Source organism: Lonchura striata, chromosome 20 (assembly GCF_046129695.1).
Source record: "Lonchura striata isolate bLonStr1 chromosome 20, bLonStr1.mat, whole genome shotgun sequence".
Classification (NCBI taxonomy): domain Eukaryota; kingdom Metazoa; phylum Chordata; class Aves; order Passeriformes; family Estrildidae; genus Lonchura; species Lonchura striata.
This window is the reverse complement of record NC_134622.1, coordinates 1,507,869-1,533,438: the sequence shown is the minus strand read 5'-3', so window position 1 is coordinate 1,533,438 and position 25,570 is coordinate 1,507,869. Positions and strand designations below refer to the sequence as shown.

General features: G+C 62.4%; 2 protein-coding genes across 3 annotated transcripts; one reads left to right on the top strand and one right to left on the bottom strand.

The window, feature by feature from the left end:
* Nucleotides 1–557: 557 nt before the first annotated feature.
* LOC110471812 (coiled-coil domain-containing protein 183-like) lies at nt 558–6,645 on the top strand. Its single transcript, XM_077787635.1, has 13 exons — nt 558–719; nt 802–1,139; nt 1,370–1,514; nt 1,784–1,986; nt 2,081–2,218; nt 2,382–2,454; nt 3,624–3,838; nt 4,094–4,488; nt 4,523–4,745; nt 4,864–4,983; nt 5,810–5,906; nt 6,052–6,059; nt 6,457–6,645. Exons 1-13 carry the CDS (start codon nt 635–637, stop codon nt 6,643–6,645), a joined length of 2,229 nt encoding a protein of 742 aa, XP_077643761.1. The 5' UTR covers nt 558–634.
* A 3,885-nt stretch (nt 6,646–10,530) lies between these two features.
* On the bottom strand, nt 10,531–22,732 carry SEPTIN4 (septin 4). 2 transcript variants are annotated; one of them, XM_021540393.2, is made up of 12 exons: nt 22,626–22,732; nt 17,894–18,193; nt 17,575–17,668; nt 17,378–17,464; nt 16,504–16,627; nt 16,158–16,292; nt 15,967–16,084; nt 15,546–15,647; nt 15,087–15,183; nt 14,826–14,988; nt 12,489–12,588; nt 10,531–12,235 (listed from the first exon to the last, which is right to left on the bottom strand). In XM_021540393.2, exons 1-12 carry the CDS (start codon nt 22,626–22,628, stop codon nt 12,176–12,178), a joined length of 1,383 nt encoding a protein of 460 aa, XP_021396068.2. In that variant the 5' UTR covers nt 22,629–22,732; the 3' UTR covers nt 10,531–12,175. The 2 variants fall into 2 exon arrangements, with proteins under 2 accessions (XP_021396068.2, XP_021396067.2); XM_021540392.2 differs by lacking the exon at nt 22,626–22,732 and adding an exon at nt 19,761–19,856.
* Between the last annotated feature and the right edge of the window lie 2,838 nt (nt 22,733–25,570).

Here is a 25,570-nt window from a genome sequence, read left to right as displayed (position 1 = left end):
TTTATATGGTACATTACGTGTTACATGTTTGCAGCTTTTCCCCAATGCCTATTACCTATATTAAATGGTGCCTTTCTACTCTAAACCAATCTGTGAGTGTCAACATCACCAAGAACATGGAGGTAAGGAAGGAGAAAGAGGGAGGACAGGGCAGGCCCAAATCCCAAGTCCATCTTAAAACTTCTGACCCCCATGTACAAGACCTAAAATCCCCCTGTACAGCACTCAAAAATTCTTCCCTCTACTTTGTGACTTCTGCCATAATATATAAACTTTTGTGACTTCTTGTTCTTCCTGCAAGGTTAGTAAATCATTCCATGGCTCAAACCCAAAATCACAGCTGTTTCCAGCTGCCTGCCAGGGTCTCAAATGCTTCTGACCTGGACCCAGAACCTCCAAAAATGTCTGAGGGACATTTTGAGTTCCGACACTCCAGGAGCTCATTAATCAGTTGTTAATTAACCTGTTCGCTGCAGAAGTGGTGAGGCGGGGGCTGGGCCGTGGCCGGTGGCAGTTGGCAGAGCCACGGTGACAGTTCAACGGTGGAACCCTGCGCTCCCAGCGCTGAGATACCTCCTGGGGCAGCCGGGCCTCGGCGTCTGTCCCACGGGGACTGTGAATGGTGGGCTGAGGGATGGAGGCCCCCGGCGGCACGCGGGGCCCCAAGGCCAGCCTGAGCCAGCGCAGCCAGGAGATGCGTGTCCTCGTGGACCTGCAAGGTGCTGCCTCGGGCTGCTCGGGGACAGGGGTCGCAGCCCCCTTGTCCCACACACTACCATTGGCTGCCTGATGTCCCCCCAGAGCAAGGCAGGAAGATTTTCGCTCAGTCCTGCGAGGAAAAGCTCCGGCAGAACAGGGAGCTGCTCCCCAGCCTGCGGACGGCCTTGCAGGAGGACTCCAATATCCTGGACTTTGTCCTGAAGGTACCAGCAGGTCCTTCCTGCTGCACCCCTGCCTGGTGCTGGGCCTGCATCCCCAGCCCCTCCAGGAGCTGGCAGCACAGGCCAGCAAAAAATGTCATTCCCAGGCTGACAATGGCCATCCCTTTGTTTCTCCCCTGCCCACAGTACAACAAATTCCCCATTAAGGATGCTTTTGGAGAGGGCCATGAGCTCGTTCCAGCCACTGAGAACCTGGAGGTAATGGCAGGGCTGGGGTTTCTCATAGGGGCTGGGGCTCTGGGGACACTGAGAACACTGCATGGCAGAGGGACATGGTGCCAGCACCAGGACAGCCCTACGGGGCTGCTGTGGAGACACGGGGTGTTCATGTCTGGTCCAATGGGGCCTATCCATGCAGCCCCTTTGTCCCAGCAGCCCTCCTGGCTGTCCCACCCCACGTGTCCCTGGCACTGCCTGTGTTCATACAGGGTGCAGTTGCATCCCTGGCAGAGAGCTGCTGCCCCTGCCCTTCCCTGCCTGTCCCAAGGTTGTGCCCTGGTTACAAACCCGTGGAGATCGAGGCGCTGTGCCTGCAGAGCTGCCTTTGCCCAGAGGCCTCGTGCAGTGACAGTGGTGCTGCTGCTCTCTGACAACATCCCCATCTGGGCCCTGATCGATTTTATTGATCCCCAGCCCTGCTCCATGGTATGCAGAGTCCCTAAGCCCAGCCCAGCCCTGCCACCAGCAGTTGCCCACCTCTGCCTTATCCCAGCCAGCCCCCAGAGCAAAACTCACCCAGACCCTATCCTGTCAAAGCAGTGACAACATCCTGGAGCAGTGTCTCGGTGTCCCCAGCTCTAGTTTGGGGGGAGTTTTCTGGGAAGCACCCCGTTCTCCTGCAGCATCCAGCCTGGAAAATGGTCTCATGCCCATCCAGGTGGCCATAAAGAAGATCGAGGCCCAAGTCCATGACCAGGTGAAGGTGTGTGACATGCTGCTGCACCAGCTGAAGCAGTGGAGCCAAGCCAGGGACGAGCGCCAGAGGCACCTGCAGGATCTGCAGGGTGCTGAGACGGATCCTAAGTGGCAAGAGCCACAGTTGCAGGTACCCAGGAGCCCTTCCTGGTGTGCCAATACTCATGAGGGGCTTTAATCCAGGCCCTGCACCCCCAGCTGGGCACTGGGCTTGGCACACATAGTCACTTTGTGTCCTCCCCCTGTGTCTGCCCCAGACCATTCGCCAGCTGGGCAATGAGATCGAGAAGATGCTGATGAAAATTCACAGTGGAGAGATTATGACCAAACGGTACCTGAGGCTGCAGGAGGTCCTGAAGAGGGTGAGCTGCTCCTCACTGTGCTGATGTTTCACCTGCTCTCCCTGCAAAGGCACAGGGGGCCCAAGGGGCTGTGTCCCAGGGGACACCCGGCTGGTCCCCTCCACGGCCTGTCACAGCACAGGGGACCCTAGTGGGTGATGTGCTGTGGCTCCCTGTGTGCCAGGAGCTGGTGTACCTGCCTCGATGCCTAGACCTCCTGTCTGGGATGACTGTGACGTACCACGAGGAGCTCACAGGCCAGACTAGCCTCCAAGCCAACAATGTCATCAAGGTGAGATAACTGGGGCCCTTTCCCACCCTCCAGTGCCCACAGACAGCACCATGTACCTGGGCCTGAGAGCAAGGGGCAAAAGAGATGGAGCTGTGGTTGCCCACAGCACCCAGAGGCCACCATAGGTTCTGCCAGGTCTCCCTCTTCTCTCCTGGGGCTGGGGTCAGACTGAAGTACCAGCCATGGCAAAGGCAGTATGTCCCAGAACCAGCCCACCTTGCTAAGTTTCTTTCACAGCCTATTTCCACACACTGGGGTCACTTTTGACATTGGGCATCCCAGGAGCTCATCCAGTCACTCAAATCACAGATTGACAGAATGGTTTGGGTTGGCAGGGACCTTAAATCTCATGTCATTCCAGCCCCCTGCCATGGGCAGGGACACCTTCCACTCTCCCAGGTTGTTCCAACCCTGTCCAATCTGACCTTGGAACTTCCAGGGATCCAGGGGCAGCCACAGCTGCTCTGGGCACTCTGTCCCAGGGTGTCATCACCCTCACAGGGATGAATTTCTTCCCACATCTCAATCTAAACCAATACCTGAACCTAATAACCAACCTGTAGAAAGATCCAACTGACTTTGGCAGCAACTCTTCCCTTCTCTGTTGTACTCCAGAAACTCATGGCTGAGGCAGGACCCCAGGTCTGTGTGGAGAAGCAGCTCAGGGACCAGTCCCTGGCAGAGCAAAGGAAGCACATCGAGAGCCTCCGGCACGAGGAGGAGAGCAAAAGACAGCAGAGGCAGGTGAGCTGGGGCTGGGGGCAGGAAGGGCTGGGGGCAGGTGAGCTGGGCCTGGGGGGCAGGCAGGGCTGGGGGGCAGGAAGGGCTGGGGGCAGGTGAGCTGGGATGTGGGCCAGGTGAGCTGGGATGTGGGGCAGGCAGGGCTGGGGCCAGGTGAGCTGGGGGTAGGTGAGCTGGGGCTGGGGGCAGGAAGGGCTGGGGGCAGGTGAGCTGGGCCTGGGGGGCAGGCAGGGCTGGGGGGCAGGCAGGGCTGGGGCCAGGTGAGCTGGGATGTGGGCCAGGTGAGCTGGGATGTGGGCCAGGTGAGCTGGGATGTGGGGCAGCCTGCAGTGCTGAACCCCCAGGGCTGACAGTGACTGTCCTTGCAGCAAGCTGTGTCCATGCTCTCTGCAGAGCAGGAGCTGAGCTCCTCAGAAACAGTGGTGGGTGAGTGCCTGGCTGGGGCAGGGCGGGGGGATGTGGGCATGGCCACGGGCATCCTGCCCTGCTCCTTCCCTGCCTCCCCAGGTGCTGACCTGGAGGGCGCCATGGCCAAGATGCAGCGCGAGGCCTTTGTGACCGACAAGATGGAGAAGGCAAAGGCTGCCCTGCAGTGCTCCTGCCTCTGGGTAATGGAAAACCCATCCCTGCTCAAACCTGGGGCTGCTGGCACACTGGGGAGCTGTGAGCTCTCTGCTCCCCCCATTTCCTGCGGAGTTATGTGCTCTTCTCTCCTGGAGCCCCACAAAGCCCCTCTTTGCAGGCAGGCATGGAGCTGCATTTCTTCCCCATGAGCAGAAACTACAGAGCTCCATGGTGCTATAAGCCCCCTGAGGTCCCAGCAGGAGCATCTTGGGCTGAGTCCTTGTGTCTCCCCTGCCTAGGACATCCCCAGCAGCATCCAGGCGCAGAGGAAATCCCTGGAGAACCTGCAGCAGTACATTGATGAGTGCAATGAGGAGGGGGAAGTGCTGGAGGAGACACTGAAAGAGATGGAGTCGAAGCTCGCTGAACTGAAGTTTAACCAGCCTGACAGCACCAACAGGTGCTGCTGGCCTTGCACAGCTGTGCCAACCAGGCCACCACCTCTGGGGGGGACGTGTCCCAGCAGGCACCCTGACCTCCACCCCACTGCAGCCACACACTCCTCCCGCACTGGGAGGGTTCCTGAGCTCCCAGTTCTGCTGCTGGCAGAGCACCCAAAGCTCCCACTGGGGTCCAGGAGCTCCTGTCTCCTTGCTGGGCATGGGAATTGCTGCCAGCAGCATAGAGCTGGCCTGCACTTGGGGGTGGGGCAACCTGAACAGTTTTAGGAGCAGTCTGGGGTGCCCCTGCACCTCTCTGCAGCTGTGTGATGTGAGTGTGGCTGGCTCCAGGCTGCGGGAGAAGGAGCTGAGGGAGAAGCTGAAGCGGGAAGAGGACCGGCGGGATCAGATGCGAGCCCAGATGTTGAAGAGCCAGAGGCGCCTGGTTGAGTTTGAGAACATCATTGACAACATGTTCCTCCACCTGCAGGGCATCCCCATCCCTGGCAAGGTACCACGGGCTCCGGGGAGCAGGGCCATGCAGATAGGGCAGCACGGGGACAGCTGGCACAGCCACCACTGCCACCAGGGCCTGGCTGTCCCCAGCAAGGTGGCTCTGTCTCCCCCAGGAGGATTCAGGTGCGGTGGTGGGGCTGGAGGAGAAGCTGCAGTACTGTGAGCAGAAGCTGCAGTTCCTGAAGGAGAAGTTTGCCGCTCGGCCCGAGGACAGCACTGATGAACGCAGCGAGGTACGGGGGCTCTGGCCCTTGGTGGCCCTGGGGACACACACAGGGCCTTCACAGATGGCCACCCACATCATCCTTCCTCAGTAAGGCCATGGAGCAGCTCAGCCCTGTGGGAATCCAGAGCTTCCCTCTGGCTGCCCTGGAAGCTCTGGGATCCTGGCAGGAGTCAGGAACCCCCTGGACAGAGCCCCCAGAGACACTGGCTGTGATCTCTGTCCATGGAAAAGAGTTTTCAATCTTACAGGATGAATTGCAAGCTCTGAGTGTTTGAGATAAGTAATAATTAAGTGTGGCATGGGTGCAAAAGTAAAATTTTAGGGTTCTTGATGAGGGGTCCAAAGGGGACAAGATGGAGGAAATTGGGTGTGCCTTGTCCTTTTCCTCCTTCTTCATGCCCTCCATGTTTCACTGTGCTGTTGGCATTTTTCTGTTGGTTCAGGCTGGGGACACACTGTCCAACGTAGGTGACAGATATTGGCACGTTCTTGTCAATCCAGCCCAGGGAGTTTCTGGTATTTAATGTTTGTCACATCCCACTGAGGGCAGAGCCCCACACGCTGCCCTGCAGGACAGAGCTGGGCAGGGCAGCAGAACATGTGAGAGATAAACAGAATAAACAACCTGGAAACCAGCATAGACAAATTATGACTTCTTTGGCAGCAGGGCTGAGAGACAGAGACTTTTTACAATCTCAGAATCATCAATACCTCAGATTCCGATAAGCCCCGGATGGCTGGCACCGGGCACCCGTGGGGTACCTCAAGTGTGGCACCCTTGGGTTGGAACACCCACCTGTCCCCCAGCACTTGACCCAGGCTGTCTTCCACAGACTTTTGCCAAGGTCAGGAACCTTCTGGAGGAAAAAACTGCAGGTGAAGCACGGAACCTGAAGATTTCCTTTGAGGATGAAGGGGCTATGGAAGATGGTAGGAGAGCACAGTGGGACATATCCCACTGACTGTCCCAGCCCCTGCCCCCTGGGATTTTTGGGAGTCCTTGTCTGTTTCCCACTGGCCCTGCAACCCACAAATTGCCCCCAGATCTTGAGGCCAACCTTGGCTGTTTCCACAGCTTCAGATGTGAGTGGTGGTTTAGGCAGGGGTGGAGGAGAACGAAGGCAGCTGGTGGCATGATGAGCACCAAGCCACTGCCGGAACAAGGAGAGATGTTGTGGGGCAAGAGAGGACACTCTAATCTCCAAATCACCTGGTTCTGAAGAATAATCAGTGCTTGGTTATGCCTGTGGGTGTTCCTGGAAGAGGCAAAGAGCTTTTGGCAGCTCACCACCTTTCTTTAGCAAAGCAGGAGCTGTGCCCACCACACGGCAGCTCCAGACCCTTATGGGAAGCCCCAGCAGCGTTGGAGATGGGCCACAGTGGTGGCACCGCCAGGTCCCACAGGTCACCCTGGGATGCTGGGGTGGAAAGGCCCACAAGGACTCTCCTGGAATCCCATGAGCCCAACAAAATGTGCCAGGTTACCCAGGGACATGGGCACAGCAGAGGTGGCCTCCAGACCCTCCTCAGCCCCTCCTCCCCACTCTCCCCTCCAGACACCTTGGATTTTGATGAGGAAGACCATGAATACATCCCCAGCCGGGAGGACATCAAGAAGCAGGGGCTGCAGCTGATCCGAATGAACACCAGACGTCGCAAGAAGAAGTAGCCGTTTCTCCACGTGAGCTCTGAAGGCCCCAGGCCACCCCTTGTACCCTTTTCCCAGCAGGTTTAATAAATCAGATCTTCTTCATTGCTCCCAGTTCCATGGTGAGGCTGGAACAGGTGATCCTAGGTCACTTCTGTCACTCACAACACGTTGGGGTCCATTCTGAGGGGTTCTGAGGTGGGTGTGGAAGTGGGGATGGGCTGGGTTAGGGACAGCTTCAGCCCCTGGAGCAAAGCTGGGGCTGGCCTGGCAATCTCCTCCTTGGTGCTGTGGGGCCAACACCTTCCCAAGACCTCTGATGCCTCAGGGGCTGGAGCCTCTTTGAGCCAGTGATGAAGAAATGTGGAGAAATGTGGTCCCTGAGTCCTGTGGGGCCCCGAGGGTGGGAGTCCTCGTTTCCGTGCATGGAGAGGAAGGGCAGAGTCTGCCTGGGAAGAAGAGACCCAAAGCTGAGCTGAGCCCCCAGCCTGGAGACTCTCCCCTCCCTGCTCCTGCACATGTGTCCTGCAACTCCTGCCCTGGGCCTGGAGCAAGCCCCAGGTGTCCCCAGGGCTGCAGGAGGCTCTGGGGGTCAGGAATGTCCTAGAGGCTGCTGCTCCAGGGTGGGATCCCTAATCCTGCTGAGGGGCACCCACCGTGTCCCCTCTCCTCTGGTGCTGCAAATAGATGGTGCTGTTTCTCCAAAAACAGCCAGAACCGAGGGGCTCTGCCTGTGCTCCTGGGCAGAGCCAGGACAGGGGCACCTTGTCCCCTTCCACACGGAGGGAGCCTTTCCCTGCCTGTTCTGCTCGGCCCCTGCGCTTCATGTTGGCATCTTCAATGCCATCAGCACCAAGGGGAGGAACGGCTGCTGCTCCCAAGCCTCTCAGCATTGTTCCTGCTGGGTCTCGTGGAAATGGGCATTATCTTCACAAAATACAGCAACTCTTGGGGTTTTTCAGGGAAGCTCCAGAAATAACATCACGTGTCAGTAAAGGCATCTCCTGGAGCTTCCCAGAATCCACAGCCACAGGTGGCTTCTTCTGCAAGTAAAGACGAGGCTGCAATTGCATATCCATCTGTTCATGTCGTGTTCTCATGTGCCCACCACAGCCTCACCACCGTTACAGGGAAAAGTTTTTTCCCAATATCCCATCCATCCCTGCTCTCTGGCAGGGGAAGCCATTCCCTGCATCCTGTCCCTCCATCCCTTGTTCCCAGTCCCTCTCCAGCTCTCCTGGAGCCCCTTTAGGCTCTGGAAGTGGCTCTGAGCTCTCCCTGGAGCCTTCTCCTCTGCAGGTGAGCACCCCCAGCTCTCCCAGCATGAGAAACCTGTCAAGCTCTTGGTCTGGTCTTTCCACACTGGCTGTGGGGAACAGGGAAGTGGGAAAAGGTATGGAAGAGCTGGAGCTGGCTGGAGGCTCCACCCTGTGTCCTATTTTCTGGCTGGAAGGTAATTCAGGGATGGTTTAGCTGCCTTTACAGGAGGGGCAGAGCAGCAGCAGTGGGGTTTCACTTCTCTGAGCTCCTCCTGCCCTGAACAGGAGATCCAAGGGCTACCTGCTCCATCAGGAGCATCCTCTGGATGTGTTCAGACACAGCATCTCAAACCCTCATCACAGCTGCCAGAAGAGGGGAAGGGCTGTCACCTCCAGCCAGCAGCTCCCAGGCACACAGATGGAGCTGGGCACAATCGGAATGACAGGAATGGGAGCAATAATGGGAATGACTGCTCCTGGCTCCCCTGGATCCAGGAAAAACAGGAATGGGAATAATTGGAATGACTGCTCCTGGCTCCCCTGGATCCAGGAGAAACAGGAATGGGAGCAATGGGAATGACTGCTCCTGGCTCCCCTGGATCCAGGAGAGATGGTACCAGGAATGGATGTGACAAGTGGAGAAGAGGTACTAGAGATGGGGGGAAAGAGCTGGAGGCAGTGCCTTGGTTTCTGGATTTGAAAAGATGGGAGGAGGTGGGGCTGATGGGGCTCTCCCATAGGGGAAAATATAATTAATTCTATAAGGAATAAATAAATAAATAGGGAAGGGGAAAATGGAAATGGAAAGGAAGGGGGAAAGGAAACAACAGGACTGATGTCACCTGAGGTCGCATTAGGTGTCAGGCACAGCCCATGGAAGGAGATGGGAGGTTTCCTTTTCTGCCCTAAGAAACCTTTATTCCCTTCCTCCAAGCTCGGCTGGAGCTCCAGCACGGATGCTGCAACCAGTGCCAGGACTGGTGAGAAACCAAAAATAGGACACTGGGGAATTGCATGGAAGCATTTGCCATGTGGAAATATCAGTCTCTGCCTTGGGAAGGCTGGGTTTGAGTGGGTTTGGGGCTTTTTATTTTTAAAGGTGTGATGAAAATCACATGGAATGGAGTGCAGGGAAGGGTGGGCACAGCTGGGGATGGCACTGGAGCATCAGTGCTGGGTTTTATCCTCTGGGAAGAGGAACTGGGTAAATCAGCCAGTCTAGGACCAAAGGCAGAGGCTCTGCTGGCTGTTCTGGGGAGGAAGAGGCAGCCAGGGGATCCTTATTGGAGCTGCAATGGTGGGATTTGGGAGGTTTGTGTATCCCAGTCTCTGGGGAGAGAGCTGCTTCTAGCCGAGGAAGCACAAACATTTTCCATTCCCATGTTGATAAGAGGGTTAATAGGGGAGGATGGGGGGGTTTGCCTGGTGAACAGCAGGAATTGGCACCTCAGCCACAGTGGGGCTCAGCACCCTGGGCCAAGCAAGGTGGGGCTGAGGCAGTGCTGGTAAAGGAGGGAAGGACCCCAAGGAGGTGGGATCTGTGCTCTGACCCTCAGCAAGGGGAGAAGTGGTTGGCAGCAGAGCAGTGGGTGGGGCTGGCAGGTCCCACAAGGCAGCTTTCCTCCACAGCAGAGACCATGGACCACTTCAGACCATTTTGGTAGCCTCCTCTGGGCCTGCTCTACCAGCTCCATATCTGTGCTGGGATGAGCTGGAGGCAGCTCCAGAGAGGTCTCAGGAGAGCAGAGCAGAGGGGAGCATCCCCTCCCTCCCCTGCTGCCCACCCTCATGGGATAAGTCCAGGACACACTTGGCTTCCTGGGCTGCCAGCACCCACGGCCAGGTCATGTCCTGTTGCAGATGACATAATCTTCCCACAATGTCCCATTTGTCACCCAGCAGAACCCCCAGTTCTCATCCATCCATCCATCATCCATCCATCATCCATCCATCATCCATCTATACATCCATCATCCATCATCCATTCATCATCCATCCCTCCCCAGCCTCTGTTGTCCCTGGGAGTGGCTCTGCCCCAGGTCCCTGCCCCTGCACTCAGCTGGGCTGGATCAGCCTGAGGGCTCTGTGGGGAGGAGAGGGAGGGGCAGGGTTTGGGATACCGGGGAGCAGGGTGGGATAATGGGATGCAGGTGGATGATGCCCTCTGGGAGGCAGCTGGAGATGCAGCCCATCCATCTCTGTGCTGCTCTGCCCACCCCTCCTGCTCCTCCACCCAGCAGGTCCTGGGGGACCCAAATGGGGGTGACTGGGCACAGGTACTGGAGGTGTCTCCTGGCAGGGCTCCCCACCGGTGGGGGGACACCCAGGGACAGCATGTGAAGGGCAATTCCATCCCCTGCTCCCATCCCAGCCCCACACCAGCAGCACCCAGCACCCCAAGGCACATGAGAGGGGGACAGCCCTCCTTGTGGCCCTTATCCCAGAGCTGGATCCCAAGGGGCTCTCCCGCCACACCCTAAGCTGGGTGTCCCTGTGAGTGCAGCACAAACCCCTCAGTGTCCATTCTGAGCCTTTTCCAAAGGAACAGGAATTGGGATCAAAAGCCCACAGGGTGGGCCACCACCAGCCTCAGAAAGTGGGTGCCCAGGGCCAGGGGATGCCCAGGGCCAGGGGATGCCACAAGGGGTTGCAGACAAGCCAGGTCAGCTGTATTTATTGAGAACGGTTGTGGAGGGATAAAAATATTTCCACTACTCTATAAGAATTTATAAACCTATACTCTCTGATCCATTAATAAACGCCTCTAGGACCATCATGCCAAGGGAGGGGCTTCTGTAAGAAAATAGCGAGATTAAAAAAAGGAAAGCGCTAAAGATTCCCTGCAGGGCCCTGCCTGGAGGGGCCCTGCCCACGGGACCCCTGCTGGCACGGGGACACGGGGGACACAGGCCGGGTGCTGCCCTGGCACCCTGCAGCCCCAATCCCTGACCCCCGGCCGGGCACAGACCCACCAGGCACGCCCCACCTGGGGGACCCCGGCTCAGGGGCACTGATGGGGACATCCCCACGCCAGAGAGCTCCCACTGATCCCACTGATCCCACCACTCCCAGTCCTGCCTGCATCCTCACCATCCCCTGTGGGCTTTCCCACACCCAGGAGGGGCTTGGATCCATCTCCCCAGGGATGCTGCGAGACACAGCAGAGCTCACCCTGGGGACACACAGTGGGGCTTTGCAGGAAGCTGGGGACATCCTTGGGGACACAGGGACACTACACAGAGCCCTGCAGGGTGGTGACATGGCTGGGAACATCCCAGGGGACACAGGAATGCAACATAGTTCTGTGGGAAAGCAACACAGATGGGGAAAGTCTGAGTAGGGCAGCAATACCAACCAGGACATGGTGGGGAACATGGGGACACCATGGGGGACATGGGGACACGCAGCAGCGCTTCGCTGGGAAGCAGCACAGACAGGGAAATCCTTGGAGAATGCACAGGGCTGCTGTGCCAAGAAGCAGCAGGGACAAGGACATCCTGGGCACACAGGACACCACAGACAAACAAGTGGCAGCAGGGGCTGAAATTCCAGCCAGGGTCGGTGCTGTTGCCATGGGGTGAGAGGTGCCATGGGCACAGGACACTCATTATTGCTTTACAGGGCCAACATCACGGCAGGCTGGGGGTGCCCAGCCTCTGATTTGGGGTTCAAGGGATTTTCCCTGGGGACGTTGATTCCCCAGTGCTCCTTGTGCCCTGCTGTCATCAGTGGGGACAAGGTGAGGACACAGGGCTGGACACTGACAAGCTTCAGTCCCCCTGCACTGGTGCTGGCACGGAGCAGGATGGTGGCTGTCCCTCCATCCCCTCTGTCCCCCGTGGTCCCCAGGAGTTGCTGTCCCTCCATGCCAGCCAAGGCCAGGGGAACAGCCCGGTTCCCCACAGCAGCTGGGGCCTTTGGGGGGCTGGCACCAGTGTCCCCCTTTCCTCTTCCCTTAAGCCAGGTGAGCATAAAGGCTGTAAGCAGGGAGCCCAGGGTGACACGGGGACAAGGATCATGCTGTGGGGACCAGGCTGGCCAGAGCTGTGGAGAAACGGGATACCAAAGCTTGGGGGACCAAGCTGTGCCCAGTGAGTGACGGTGAGCTGTCCCCTCGTGTCCCCACGCTGTCCCCTCGGGCGCTGGGAGGTTGGATAAGGCGATGCCGCAGCTTAAGGTTGTGGGTGGGTGTTGGTACCGAGTCTGGCAGCAGGGCCGGGCGGTGGAGCGTGATGTAAACATTTCTGATCGGGGCCAGGAGGAGGAGGAGGAGGAGGAGGAGGAGGAATGGGCTAGTGCGAGTCCTTCATCTGCTTCTGGATCTTCTGGAGCATCTCCTGCATCCGCCGCAGCTGGAAGGGAGCAGAGCCAGGATCGTGGATGGTGCCAAGCCCCAGCCACGCTCCCGTGCAGATGAGGCTCGTGTTGAGCATCCCAGACAAACTGGGATCGCCAGCAGCCAGGGAGGAACCCTCGGATGCACCTCCAGACGCTGCTGGCTGGAGCAGCAGCCGCCGGCTTGCTGCAGGAAGGGTGGCTCCTGATGGCTGTGGGCTGGAGGGAATGGGGACGGAGGTTTGGGTGCTCAGCCTGCCCCACACTCACCTCCTCATCCTTCTCCCGGATGAGCTTCTCCGTCTCCACGTCCGGCACCGGCGGGATCACGGGGATGGGGAAGTCTGTGCCACTCTCCCGGGTCAGCTTGCTGTGGGCAGAGAGAGGAGGTGAGGGTGCTGCCCCAGCCCCCCAGGGACATTCCTCTGAGGATGCCCCAACCCCTGCAGGTCCCCAGCTCTCCCACACAGCCCCTGGGCCCCATGGCCATCATCAGAGTGGCTTTTTCCAGGCAAGGGAGATGTGAGCGGCCCCAGACCCCAAAAAGGCCATGCATCAACCAAGGGGGGGACCCAGGGACTTCCTCCACACCCCATTCTGGGGAGAATCCCACAGCAGCTGGGCTCTCCTGGGAGAGTGTTTTCCCTGCTGCTTTAAAACATCAAAACCTCGGCATCTCCCCTCTGTCCCTTGGCCTCAGGATGGGCTCTCTAGGCACTCCACCGCCCTGCCAGCCCCAGGGATGCCCCACACCCTTTTCCCAAGCCTCTGCCCCAATTCAGGCCCATTCCAGCTGGAGAGAGCCGCGAGCATCCCCCCGAGGCCACGCCGCCACGCAGGACCCAGGCCAGTCGATGGCTCCTGCCATGCCCCTGGCACTGGCAGGGATCGGCTCTCCCACCCGTCCCCTGTGGATGCCACGAGCCACTCCAGCGGGTGACAAGGCCGGGACACCAACAGCGGCTGGCAGGGTCACGCGTGCTGCCACATGCCACCGCCACGTGCCACCGCCTGCACGGCCCCTCCGGGCAAAGGGGTGATGGACACGGGTGGGGCACGGGCAGGACAATCCATCCCTGCCCTCGGGTCCCGCTGTGCTGTGCCGGGGGCTGGGCCAGCGCCAGGGACCAGGGACGGGGTTTGGCCGCCCCGGGAGCCGCTCTGGAAGGCGCTGCCCTTGTCTCGGCTTTGGCCGTGGGAGTCGTGGGGAGCGCGTGCAGCTCCTGCCAGCACCACGACGCTGGAGCCAGGCACCAGCAATGGGGTGAGCGGCTCTCGGCACCCCAAAATCGCATCCCTGGGAGGGCAGCACGACGGGGGCACCTGTCCCTTGGGCAGCCCTCAGTGCCACCAAACAGTGACACATTCCCAAACCTGAGTGAGCCGGGGTGACACCACTGGCACATAACGTCCTTTGGCACTCCGAGGGCAGCTTGTGTGGGACACGAGTGGGTGGCCACAGGGCCAGCTCGCCCCGAGGGCAGCTGCCTGGGCCTTGCACAGGCACAGAAGGACCAAGACAGCGTTGGGTACCACAAGCACTTTTATAGAGGGGCCAGGGGGTGGCAGGGGGAGCAGGGCGAGGGCCAGCGCACCGCTCCCGGCTCAGTCAGTGGAGCAGTCCCCGCAGCACAGCCTCAGCACCGAGGGATGGCTCCTGCCCCGGGGCACACAGGGAGAGACACTTAGAGGTGCCTGCAGCCACTGCCAGCCCCCACAGCACAGCTTCAGACCCACAGAGCCTCCACTCGCTCCCACACTGCTCTGACCCCTGGCTGGAGGGTCCCACCGGGGACCCTGCCTGTGGGGGCTCCCTCAGCACCTCGAGGTGGCTAAAGCGGATGTGGGTGCTGTGAATTCGGCTGACCCACGAGCAGAGCCCCAGCACTGGCTTTTGTTGTGCTCTTGCTCTGGTGCCGGAGCCTGCGAGGATGCAAGGGCCCCCTCCCTGTTCGAGCATCCCCCCACAGCCAGCCCCAGGGGGATGCAGGATCAAAACAGAAAGGGGATGGGAACTAGGAACTGGGAATGGGAATTGGGAATGGGGATGAGAATGGGGATGGGAACTAGGAAAAAGAATGGGAATGGGAAACTGGGAATGGGAAACTGGGAATGGGAAATGGGAAATGGGAATGGGAAATGGGAATGGGAAACTGGGAATGGGGACAAGGAATGTGAAACTGGGAATGGAAAACTGGAAATGTGGATGAGAATAGGGATGGGAACTGGGAAGGTGTTGAAGCATCCCCCAAGACACACCCAGCCCAGAGGGGACACACAGTCCCCCTTGCTGCCAGAGCACACCCCTGGCCCCAGCCCCAGCCCTGGAGACACTGCTGGCACATGCCCCTCAAACCAGCCCCAGCTCTGGGGAGGTGCAGGGTCCCCGTTGCTACCAGAGCATTGCCCCAGGCACCCCGGGGCCACATGCTGCCCCTCACTGCTGGGGTGTCTCAGGTAAGACAGACCCAGCCTCGGGGGCTGCAGGAGCATCCCTGCAGGCGCTCCCAGCCCAAGGACACAGGAGGAGCCCTGCACCACACCGGGCTCAGCCCTGACCCGTGACACCCCGGGGACAGGAACCCCCCGGCCCAGCCCGGCCCGTACTTGCGGTTCCGCTCCTTGACCACCATGCGGGTCATGCTCTGGATGCACTGCGTGCGGTAGTTCTCGTAGTGCGTCTCCCGCGTCACGTCCTTCAGGTCCTGCATGTGCGTCCTCACCAGCATCGTCCGCAGCTTCACGAAGTCGCAGTGGGACGGGTTCTCCACTGCGGGGGACGCGGGGTCAGGGGGCCACAGCCCGTCCCAGCCCCGGGGTGTCCCCGTCCCCAAAGGCCGGAGGGCGCCGGGGACAGCCCAGCGTTACCTTCCACGATGCCCCAGGGGTAGAGGCGCCCGCGGACGCGCCGGCCCTTGGCCTCCACCACCGTGTTGCTGCCGATGACGGCGAAGGGGATGCTCTCCTGCAAGAGCGGGGGGGATCAGCGGGCCCTGCCATGACCCCCATCTGCCAGGACCCGCAGTCCTCCACGTGTCCTCCTCAGCCGTGTCAGCCAAGTTATTCCAAAGGCCCGGCTGTGGAGAGCCCCAGTGGGACAGCAGAGGTCATGGCATGGGTTTTCCCCACCCAACCCCCACTCCACCAAGCTGTAAATTCACCTGTGGGATCTTGGTGACATGTCTGGCTAGTGAGATATGTGCCAGCCCCTCCATGCTGGGGAGCTTGTGTGGCCCCAAAGAGTCCTGCAGGTACCCCAGGGTGACGTGTCCTCCTGGCCACAGGGCTCTGCCCCTCCAGTGACAGAGCTGGAGGAGCCAGACCCACCTTCAGTGCCTGGTCTTGCAACTTGAACTCCTCATCCTCGTCCGAGTCGCACTCAGGGAATTGGTAGATGCGGATGCCGTAGTGGTCGATCTCCTCCCGGATCTGGAGGCAAACAGCCCCCTGAGGGCAGGGCTCCAGCCTCAGGAAGGGTGTGGGCGATGCCACACAGGGCCAATGGCACCCAAAAGCCTGGTCCCACCAGACCAGATGTCACGGGCACCCCCCAGTCCTTCCAACCCCCAGCTGACCCCTGGGCAGATGTGTCCTTGGTGGCCATGGGGGCAACATGGTCCTCTACAGTGCTTCGAGCTTAGGAAATGCTCCAGAGCAAATTCCAGACAGGAAATGGATGGAGACCCCAGGGCAACTCCATGCCCAGGGACCTGCTGGGACAGCTCCCAGCTGGCCCACCTCCCCTCACCTTGTTCTTCATGCGCTCCACCTCAGCAGGGGTCAGGGTGTCAGCCTTGGCCAGCACGGGCACGATGTTCACGCGCTGGTGCAGAGCTCTCATGAACTCCACGTCCAGGGGCCGGAGCCTGCGGGGGGAGCCTGGTGAGCCCTGTCCCACCGAGCCCCGGTGCCCTGGCTGCACGGCAGGGCCGCCCGTACCCGTGGCCGAAGGGCGAGATGAAGTAGATGCAGCAGTGCACTCGGTTGTCCTGGATGTTTTTCCGGTTGAGGCCACTTTCGTCACGGAAATACTGCTCGAACTGCTGGTCAATGTAGTCGGCCACTGGCTTCCAGCTGCAGGGACAGCGAGGTGACACCGAGTCCTCTGTGAGATCCCCCTGCTCTCTGTGGACCCCCGGCTCAGTATCTCCATGGCTCAGCACCTAAGCCCAGCGAACCATGGGCATCCCACCCACCACGAGGTGTCCACCCTGGGGAGACCCCCCACCCTGTGGCACTCAGCATCCCACCCACCCTGGGACGGTCCCCACCCTGTAGCACTCACCACTCGGTGTTGTTGACGGCGTCCCCGAAGCCTGGTGTGTCCACGATGGTCAAGCGCAGCTTGACCCCCTTCTCCTCGATGTCCACCACGTGCTTGGTGATCTCCACCGTCTGCGTGATGCGCTCTGCAGGGAGGGACACATGTCACCAGGGGAGACACCAAGTGTCATCCCCCACCCTGTGTGACCTGGCTGGATCAGCCCTGACACACGGCATGCTCCAGCCCGGGAGAGGATGCTCCATAGTCTCCACATGCCCATGGATGGGCACTCATGCCTTGGTGGTGGTGCCACTGCCAGCCCAGGACCCCAGCTCAGGCAGCACAGGGGTCTGCTGGGGCTGGGCCTTGCTGCAGGAGCATTTCAGGTGACCCCACAGCTCCAGGCTGCACGTGCCCCTTCACCCCAGGACCCTCCATGTCCCTGCATCCCCAAGGATGCTGCATTGTGTGTTTTGGCTTTCACTCCAAGCAACGGAAACAAATCAAACAAACCCCTCGAACTCCTGGGGATTTGGGCAAGTTTGGGCCATTTTAATTCAAAAATTGGCTGCAGCTGAACTGGCACTCTGCCCCACGCCCTGACTGTCCCCAGCCTCCCAGAAATGCTGCAGCTCCAGCCAATCCCCAGCAAGCCAGGGCTTGTTTTCCCTGTGGAAATAAAGTCCCTGTGGGAGGTCCCCATCCTGTGCAGGGGGCTCCCCACTGCCTCAGAGCGATCCCTAGTGCCAGTGGGCAGCTGGCAAAACAGCACATGTCATTTCAGGGGAGCCTGCCTGGCCAGGGAGAGGGGCTGCAGCCCCCAGGAGCATCCCAGGGCTCTGCCACCGCCCTGGTCACCCAGGACACCCCTGTGGAGCGTGACTGTCCCCCTGACCTTCAGCGTTGAGCAGCTTGCGGTCCCTGTACATGTCCGTCAGGAAGAGGCTGTTGACCAGGGTGGACTTGCCCAGCCCCGATTCCCCTGAGAAAGCAGGACAAAGATGAGGGAGCAGCCAGGATCCCCCTCCCCAGTGCAGGGTGTTTGGGATGCAAAGGGGGGCCAGCACCCCCAGGCCGGCTGGAGCCCCGTACCTGCCACCATGAGGGTGAAGTCAAAGCCCTTCTTCACAGACTTGCGATGCACCTGGTTGGGCAGCGTGGCAAAGCCCACGTACTCCTTGTCATCCTGCAGAGGGCACAGGGGACATGGGACAGGGACACCACCAGCCCACTTCCTATGCTGAAAAGCCCCCGCTTCGCTTCCCCCTACCCGCCAAGGGATTTCCAGGGTTGCAGTTCCAGGGGATGCGGCCATGCCTGCCCATTTGTGTTCACAAGATGGCAACACCCTCCGTCCCGCAGCCCCTCACGCCACGTGTGTGTCCCCCCTCCCCAGGGACACATCCTGCACCTCGGAGGAGTCGTAGGGGTCCAGCTGTCCCCAGGGGCTCCGCGGGCGGTTGGGGCTGGGGGGCGGGGGGGCGGCAATGTGCTGCTGGAAATCCGAGGGCCGGGAGCGGGAGAAAATCCTGGAGTCCCTCTCGTCACTGGCTTCGTCTGGGGGGACCCTGGCCACGCTGCCCAGGGGCTGGCCAGGCTCCCGCCGGCTCTCCGGGGCCTCCACCTTCCTGGAGCTGTCAGCTGGTGGGCAATCCCGCAGGAACTGGCTCAGCTCAGCCTCGTCCGAGTCCTCCTTCAGGAAACGTTTTATCTGGGGACCAAGGGAGGAGGTGACACTGGTGGTGGCAGTGCCAGCCCGACGTGGCACCACCCAGCTCAGCCTCACGACCCCCCAAGCCGCAGCAGCCGGACACATGCACCCTAAAGGTGGCGGGGATGGGAGGAGAGACGGGACACGGCCACCCCACGGGAGCAGCCACCACCCTGGGGACAGCCGTGGGTACAGCCATGGGGATGGCAGCGGGGACAGCCGTGGTCCCGTGCACCTCGGGCTCTTACGACTTGTGCCGTGGGGATGGCAGCCAGCTCCTGGCACTCCTGGGGACAGGGGTAGGCACCTTCCCCCTGGGCACCCCGCCGCTCCTCGGGGTCTTCTGGGGCAGCCAGGACCGCCCCGCGCCCCATGGCCTGCCAGGAGGGCCGGGAGGGGGCCGGAAGGAGGCAGAGACACCAAGAAGAGATGAAGAGCGGTTGGAGGGTGGCCTGAGCGGGGCTGCAGCCGGGGGAAGGCAGATGGGGGGCAGGGGTCCCCTGGTGCCCATGCCCCCCGCCCACTGCGGGGTGTCACCACAGGGGCCCCCGTCCCCGCAGTCCCGGGAGAAAACCAGGGCAGGGGACATGACCAGGACCCCGCCATCCCCTACCCCTGGCTCTTCCCGGGGGGCTGGGGGGACGGGCAGAGCTGCCCGTGGGGCGGCGGGGCTGGGACGAGGGACGATGGCTCCACATCCTGTTTACAAGCGCTGGCGGGAGGAGATGCGTTCCCAAGGGCGCGTCCGGCAGCGGCTCCCGTGGGACCAAGCCCTGCTGCCAGCAGGCACCAACGTCCCCAAGGCCCCAAGGCAGCTGCCAGGCGACCCCAGCCCCAAACAAGAGGCACGCAGCGGCCGGGGGAGCCGTGACCCTGCGGGCTCCCAGCTGGGGGAGTGCCCCCCCAGAGCGGGGCGTCGAGGCGAGGTCCCTCCATGGGGACAAGTGTCCTCCCCTGCGCCGTGTCCCCGCTCGCTGGCGGTGCCGGCGGCGAGGGGAGATGCTCGGAATCAGCGGGCTGGAAACAAGGTCACGGCGCTGCCCGGCCTCGGCGCCCGCACGCCCGGCCCCGCTCCCGCTGCCCCGCGGCCACAGCGCGGGGACCACGGCGCCAGGCTGGGGGGCACAGGTGGGACCCCCGTGCTCCCCGCTGCCCCAGCGGGTCCCGAGTGCTCGGTGGGTCTGTGTGACCGCAGCATCCTCTTCCTCCCCGCCCTTGACCTGGGGGTCTCAGCGCCAGCCCCAGCGCAGCCCGGCCGGGGACACTCGGGGATGGGAGGTGATGCCACCAGCGGCGGCGAGCGCCTCCAGCCTGCCGCTCCATCCCTCGGGGCTGCAGCCCTTTGGGGCTCGCCCTCATCTCCCACCCCCGGCGAAGCCGATGACTTCGGCAGTGCCGCGGCACCGAGGTTCGCGCTGCATCCCTGGGGGTCCTGCAGCAAGCGCGGCCCCTGGCAGGGCTGTCCCAGGGACGGAGGATCAGCTGCGGCACCTTCCCGCAGAACCGGGGTGCTCCGTGCCCCCCACCCCCTCTCTCGCCCCGCCGGGGACCGGCGCTGCCCCCGTACCTCTTGCCCAGGCTGCAGCTCGGGGCAGGTGGCCATGGCACAGCCAGCGTCGCCCGTGGCCAGCAGAAGATGCCGAGTGGCACCGGCCGCGGCGAGGGCTGGGGAGCAGCATTAGCATAACTCCACCCTGGGCAGGTCCCGCCGGGCACCCAGGAGCCAGGCACGGCCCCTGCGAGGGGCACGGCGGGGGAGAGGGACCCCTGGCAGAGCCACAGCCAGCTCCTGCCCGGCCGTGAAGGTTTCAAGGACCAGCTGTCATCAGCCAAGGGAGGTCCTGGGTGGGCTGCAGGACCACCAGCACCCTGGGCTGAACACACAGATTGGCTACAGCCCAGGAGGATGCTCAATCGTCGGGAATGCCTCTGTCCCAGGACAAAACCCTAACCCTAACCCTAACCCGCTCCATCCTGGGACAAAACTCCCTCTGTCCCAGGATAAAATTCCTCTCCATCCCAGTGCACACCACGTCCACTCCCACTGCCCATCTGGAGCATCCCCCAGCAGGGCTCCACAGCCTCTTTGAGGTCAGAAACCCAGTTTTCCCACACTTTTGCACCTGACACTTAAAGCTCCCCCAAGTGGCTTCAAGCTCTTGCTCGAACTGGGCCTGGCTAGGAAGGACCAGCCCTGGCCTGGGAGAAGCAGCTACGCTGCCCACCACGGGGATCTCAGGCAAAAGCTCCGACATTCCTGCCTCGACTTTGCCGGCTCATCCCTGGGAGGGGAAGGGTTAACAGTGCCCCAGGAGGAGCCGTGGGTGGCAGTCAGGATTCCCCAGCTGTCACTTCGGGGTCAGCAGGGATGGTGATTCACCTTGATGCGTGTCGAGATGCATCAGAGCAGCTCAGGCGCGATCCAGGCTCTCTCGGCCACTTTCCCAGCCCGCACTCCCGGCAGGAGCGGGGATTTACGGCAGCGAGAGCCCGGGGCAGTGCCGGTGCCCCCGTAAGAAGATTACACACGCGGCTGAGTGTGAGCCGGCCTCACAGCGGCCCCGCAGCCCCAGCGATACCCGCACACGCAGCCTCGTCCCCCCTGTCACCCCGCATCACACCGTCCCCGCGCGGTGACAGCCCGAGGGGGGACACGGGGGCAGCCTGACCTCACAAAGCCACCGGCTGCCCCTGAGCATCGTTCCACAGGTACCACATTCCCACGGGAGGTGTTTTCCGCCTCCGCGTCTGCAGGGAAAGGAAGGGAACATCCCGGCGAGGTGCTGTCCCTACCGCCAGGCCGACAGAGGCCTTCCCAAGCCCTCTAAAGGTGACACCCAGAATGCCACCCGCGGCACAGCCACGGTGTCACCACGACTGACTATTCCAGGCACAAAAGCTCTCCCAAAAACACGAGCCCTGCGCAGGACAAGCCCCCAGCAAAAGCTCAGCGCTGCCAGGACCAGGGAGACGGGATCTGGGCTCTGCCTGCTCGGCCCCGCCTCTGGATACACGGGATGCTCCCGCTGCAGAATCAGGGGACCCCCAGCTCTGCCATCCCACCCATCAGCAGCATTCCAGACGGGAAATTGAGTCTCCCGGCAGCTCCGAGAGGAGCAGGGTGCTGGGCACCCCAAGGATGGGGGCAGGCTCTGGGCAGGGGGTCAGCACCGGGCAGGCGAGCACTGGGGATGGGAGCCACAGCCCTGGGTGCAGCAGCTGCAGTCCCTCTCCCGCAGGGAATCCTCCAGCTTTAAGGGCCTGTGAGCACCTGAGTGGGGACCCCAGGATGGGACCATGGCTCCCTGTGAGCCAGGGCATGACAGCGAGGCCTGTCCAGGCTGAAAACCAGGTGACACCTCAGCGCGTGGGGCCGGGCAAGGTCTGACCCACTCCGAGCCGGGAGCAGAGGCCCGGGAGGGGGGACCAGTGCTGATGCTGCTCCTCCGGGCCAGCTGGGAACTGCCCTGGGGACAGAGGGATGTGGCACTGGTGGCAGGGGCAGCGGCTCTGCCTCTGTGGGTCCTTCTGGAGCACCTCCAGCCCCAACTCTCCCCACGTGCGTGGGTGAGGAAGTCCCCAGCTGTGACCGCTGTCCCCCGCGATGTTCCGGAGGCTGCTGTGTGCATCCCACAGCCACAGTCTGGAGCCTGTCGGGAAGGCGCTCGGCTGCGACACGCTCCGCCAGCCGCCCTCCTCCCTGCTTTCCCTGCATCCAGCTCCGGAGGAATGTGCCGGGCTGGTTCCCACGGCGGCTGCCGGGGCAGCGCGGCCGCAGCGCTCCCCACCGAGGCCGCCTGCCCAGCGGCCACCAGCCGGTGCCACGCAGCCCTCCGTCCTCATCCCGAGCCCGGACACAGCCCCAGGTCCCCGCGGAGACGTGGCCCGGCCGGGCGGCTCCTGGGAACCTGCCACCACCGCGGAGGAGCGAGGCAGGACGGGAGATGCAGAACAAGCTCCCGCGGGTGGGAATGGCAGCGGCGGCTCCGGACCTTGCCGGTGAGTACCGGGCCGGCTCCCTGCGTGTGACGGTCCCGGCCGAGGGCCCGGCCAGGCCGGCAGTGCCAGCAGCGCCGCAGCCCGGGGACCTGCCAAGAGCTGGGAACCGATGCTCGGCGCGGAACCGCACCAGAGCGGCTCCCGCTGTCCGCGCACGGACACGCGTGGGGGGAGCGCAGGACGGGGTGACACGCAGGTGACGCTCCCGAGCGCTGCCCCGGTAAGGGACCCCGCCTCCCCCGGGGCTGCCGCTCTCCGCACCGGGCAGGTGCTGCCCCGCCGCCCGCGTCCCCCCCGCGCTCCGCTGCGGCACCGGCGGCCCCGGTCCGCTCCGCCCCCGCTCACCGTCACCTTCACGGAGGGCAGCGGGCTGCGGGAGCGGGGCGGTGCGGGGCAGCCCGGCCCGGGCCGCTCCACGTCCGCCCGGCCTTACCATGGCTGCGGCGCCGGGCGCCGTCCGGGAGCGGCGGCTGCCGATGGGCACGGCCGGGCCCCGGCGGATTAGCAGAAATAGCAGCGGCGGGGGCGGGGGCGGCCCCGGGGCGGGGCGGGCGGGGGGGCGGGCGGGGCGGCCGCTCGGCATCACCGGCACCGGCACCGGGCACCGGCACCGGCACCGGCCCCGGCACCGGCACCGGCAGCAGCGCCCGGCGCCGCGCACTGCTCACGGGTACAGGCAGCAGCAGCGCTCGGCGTCGGCACCGGCACCGAGCAATGTGCACCGGGCACCGGGACCAGACACCGCACACCGGGCACCGGCACCACGCACTGGGTACCGACACCGGGCACTGGGCATCAGCATCCAGCCCTGGCATTCGGCTCGGGCATCAATACCTGGCACCGGCACCGGGCACTCGCTTTGGCACTGGGGCCGGGCACCGTGCACGGCTCTGGCAGCACTCACTGGGCACCGGGAACTGCACTGTGGCACCAGGTAGTGGCACAGGGCAGCAGCACCAGGCACAGGGCTCCAGCAGCAGCCCTGGGGCACCAGCGCCAGGAACAAAACACTGCAGCAGGGACAGGGCACCAGTACCAGGGACAGGGCGCCAGTACTGGGTGCCGGGCATTGGCAGGGCCCAGTGCAGGCAGTGGGTACGAGGCCCCAGCACCAGTTAGTGGCGCAGGTGAGAGGGAATGGTCCCCGTGACAGTGAGTGACCTCCTGGCAGTGTCACCAGCACCAGGCATTGCACTGCAGGTACTGCGCAGGAGGCTCCACACCAGCCACTGGCTCTTGGGAACACTGGGCACCACTTAGGGGGTGTTAGGTACTGGGAAAACACCCCAGCACCACACGTCCCACATCACCTGCTGGGGACCAGGGACTGGTGACTGCACTGAGCCGGGGTCACCAAGTCCCAGTCTCCCAGAGTTCCCGCTGCAAAATCCCAGCCTGCCTCCCCCTCCCGAAGCCCTTCCCGGGGCTGCTGAGCCATCCTGCCCCTGCCTGGTGGGCTGGCAAAGGGACCCAGGCACCCAGGCTGGCCGTGCCCCTCTCCCCATCCCCACCCCCATCCCACCTCAAGGATGGCAGCATCTCCCCGGGATGCCCCCGGCCCCGAGCCCATGTGAGTGGCAGTGGCACGCGGCTGTGTCCCCGTGTCCCTGAGGGCAGGGAGGATGCTGGCACCGCGGGCGGGGTTGCCCGGAGCGAGCGCTCGTGTTCCGGCATGAAAGGGGCCGGGGGAGCCTTGGCCGCGGCGGCTGCTCCCCGTGGCGAGCAGCTGGCAGAGCTCAGCCCTCCCCCAAATTTCAGTCTCCCGGCCCAGCTGCTCCTCAGCACTGTCCTTGTCCCACCTCAAATTCACTCCAAGCCAGGGGGCTGGCGAGGTCACATGCATTCCCAGCACATCCCTCTCATGAGCTTCTCCTCACTTGCCTCAGTTTCCCTGCCAATGAAAAAAGCCAGTGGTAATTCCCCAGGAGGAAAAGATAGATCCGGCCCCAGTCAGGCTCTGATTGAAGCTTTGTGACTCCACAGGGACTATCTCAGCCTTGTCCCCAACCTTATCACTGCCTGGAATCTCTTTCCCTCGGACGTTATAGACCCAGGCCGTGTCCAGATTGGCTCTACATTCCCTTTATTCCCATAAATAACCACCACAGGCTCAACACAGCCTCAGAGAGCACCGGTGGCCACCTCGACCCTGTATTCGGGGGTCCAAGCAGGGGCAGGCAGGGGCAGGCAGGTGAGGATGGCTGTTTACATCCCTAATCCCCACAGCCAGCGCTTTCCTCCAGGATTACCGGGGATTAGGGGCTCGGGGGCTCCAGGAGCTCAGCCTGGGCTCTCCCTGCCCTTCAAGGAGCAGAGCTGAGCCCCGCGGGGGTGGGAGGGCACTGCCGGGGTGAGCCGGGCGCTCCCATCCCGGCACTGTGGGACGAGCTCGGTGCCCTCGACCTGGCCAGCTGGCACAGCCCGGAGCAACCACCCGCTTTGCTCCGGTAGCCCAGTGCCCATCGAGGCCGGGGAGCGGCAACCTGGGCTTTACCGGGAGCATTAAAAGCTGAAAGGATCAGCTACAGAGCGGGAGGGGACACAGGCGCTGCATGTTCCTGCCTGGGAGACGACGCCAAGGGGAGCGATGGTGATGCCCAGGCAGGGTGGCACAGCTGGAGAGGTCCCCAAGGTCCCCGAGGCACCCCGGGGTCCCTCGGGCCGGCAGCAGCAGCAATGCTGGGTCCCGGCCCGGCTGAGAAGTCTCCGCTCGCTACCGGGGCCCGGAGCTCTATAATTACCATGGGAGGCCGAGTTATTTTGGGAAGCGGCTTTGCTGCTGCCAAAGCTTTTATTCCTCCAAACCAAAACAAGATGGAAAGAGCCCAGCCCAGGATGCTGCATCCGGCGGGCGTGGGGAGTTTAACCTCCTCGCTGCCGGCTCCCCCCGCCCGCCCCGGCATCGCCCAGCACTGCCTGGGGCTGGGGCTGCCCTGGGGGGCTCGGAGCAGGGTCAGGGGGGAAGATCTGGGGTCATGGAGACCACAGCCAAGCACGGGATGGGGCGGGGGTCAGTCCCATCCTGGTCTGCCGGCAGGTCCAGAGGCCACATGTTGGGATGCTTCCCTGCATCTGCCGTGAGAATCTCTATTTTTAGCTCTCTCTTGTCCCATCTGGGGGCCTTCCCAGTGCGGTGGCTGGGCTGAGTAATACCGTGTGCAGGGAGCAGAGCACCTCACTGCAGTGACACATCCCGGGGGACAAAGCCCTAAGGGTCCGTCCCCACAGCCACCGAGCACAGGCAGAAGTTCTGCTCTCCCCTCTCCGAAGCAGCCAAACAGACTCCAAGCTGGGAATAAACTCATTTTTCCACTGTGGAAAGGATGAACCACATCAGGCACCCTATGGTGCTCCCCAAGATCTGCTCCACCACAGGGA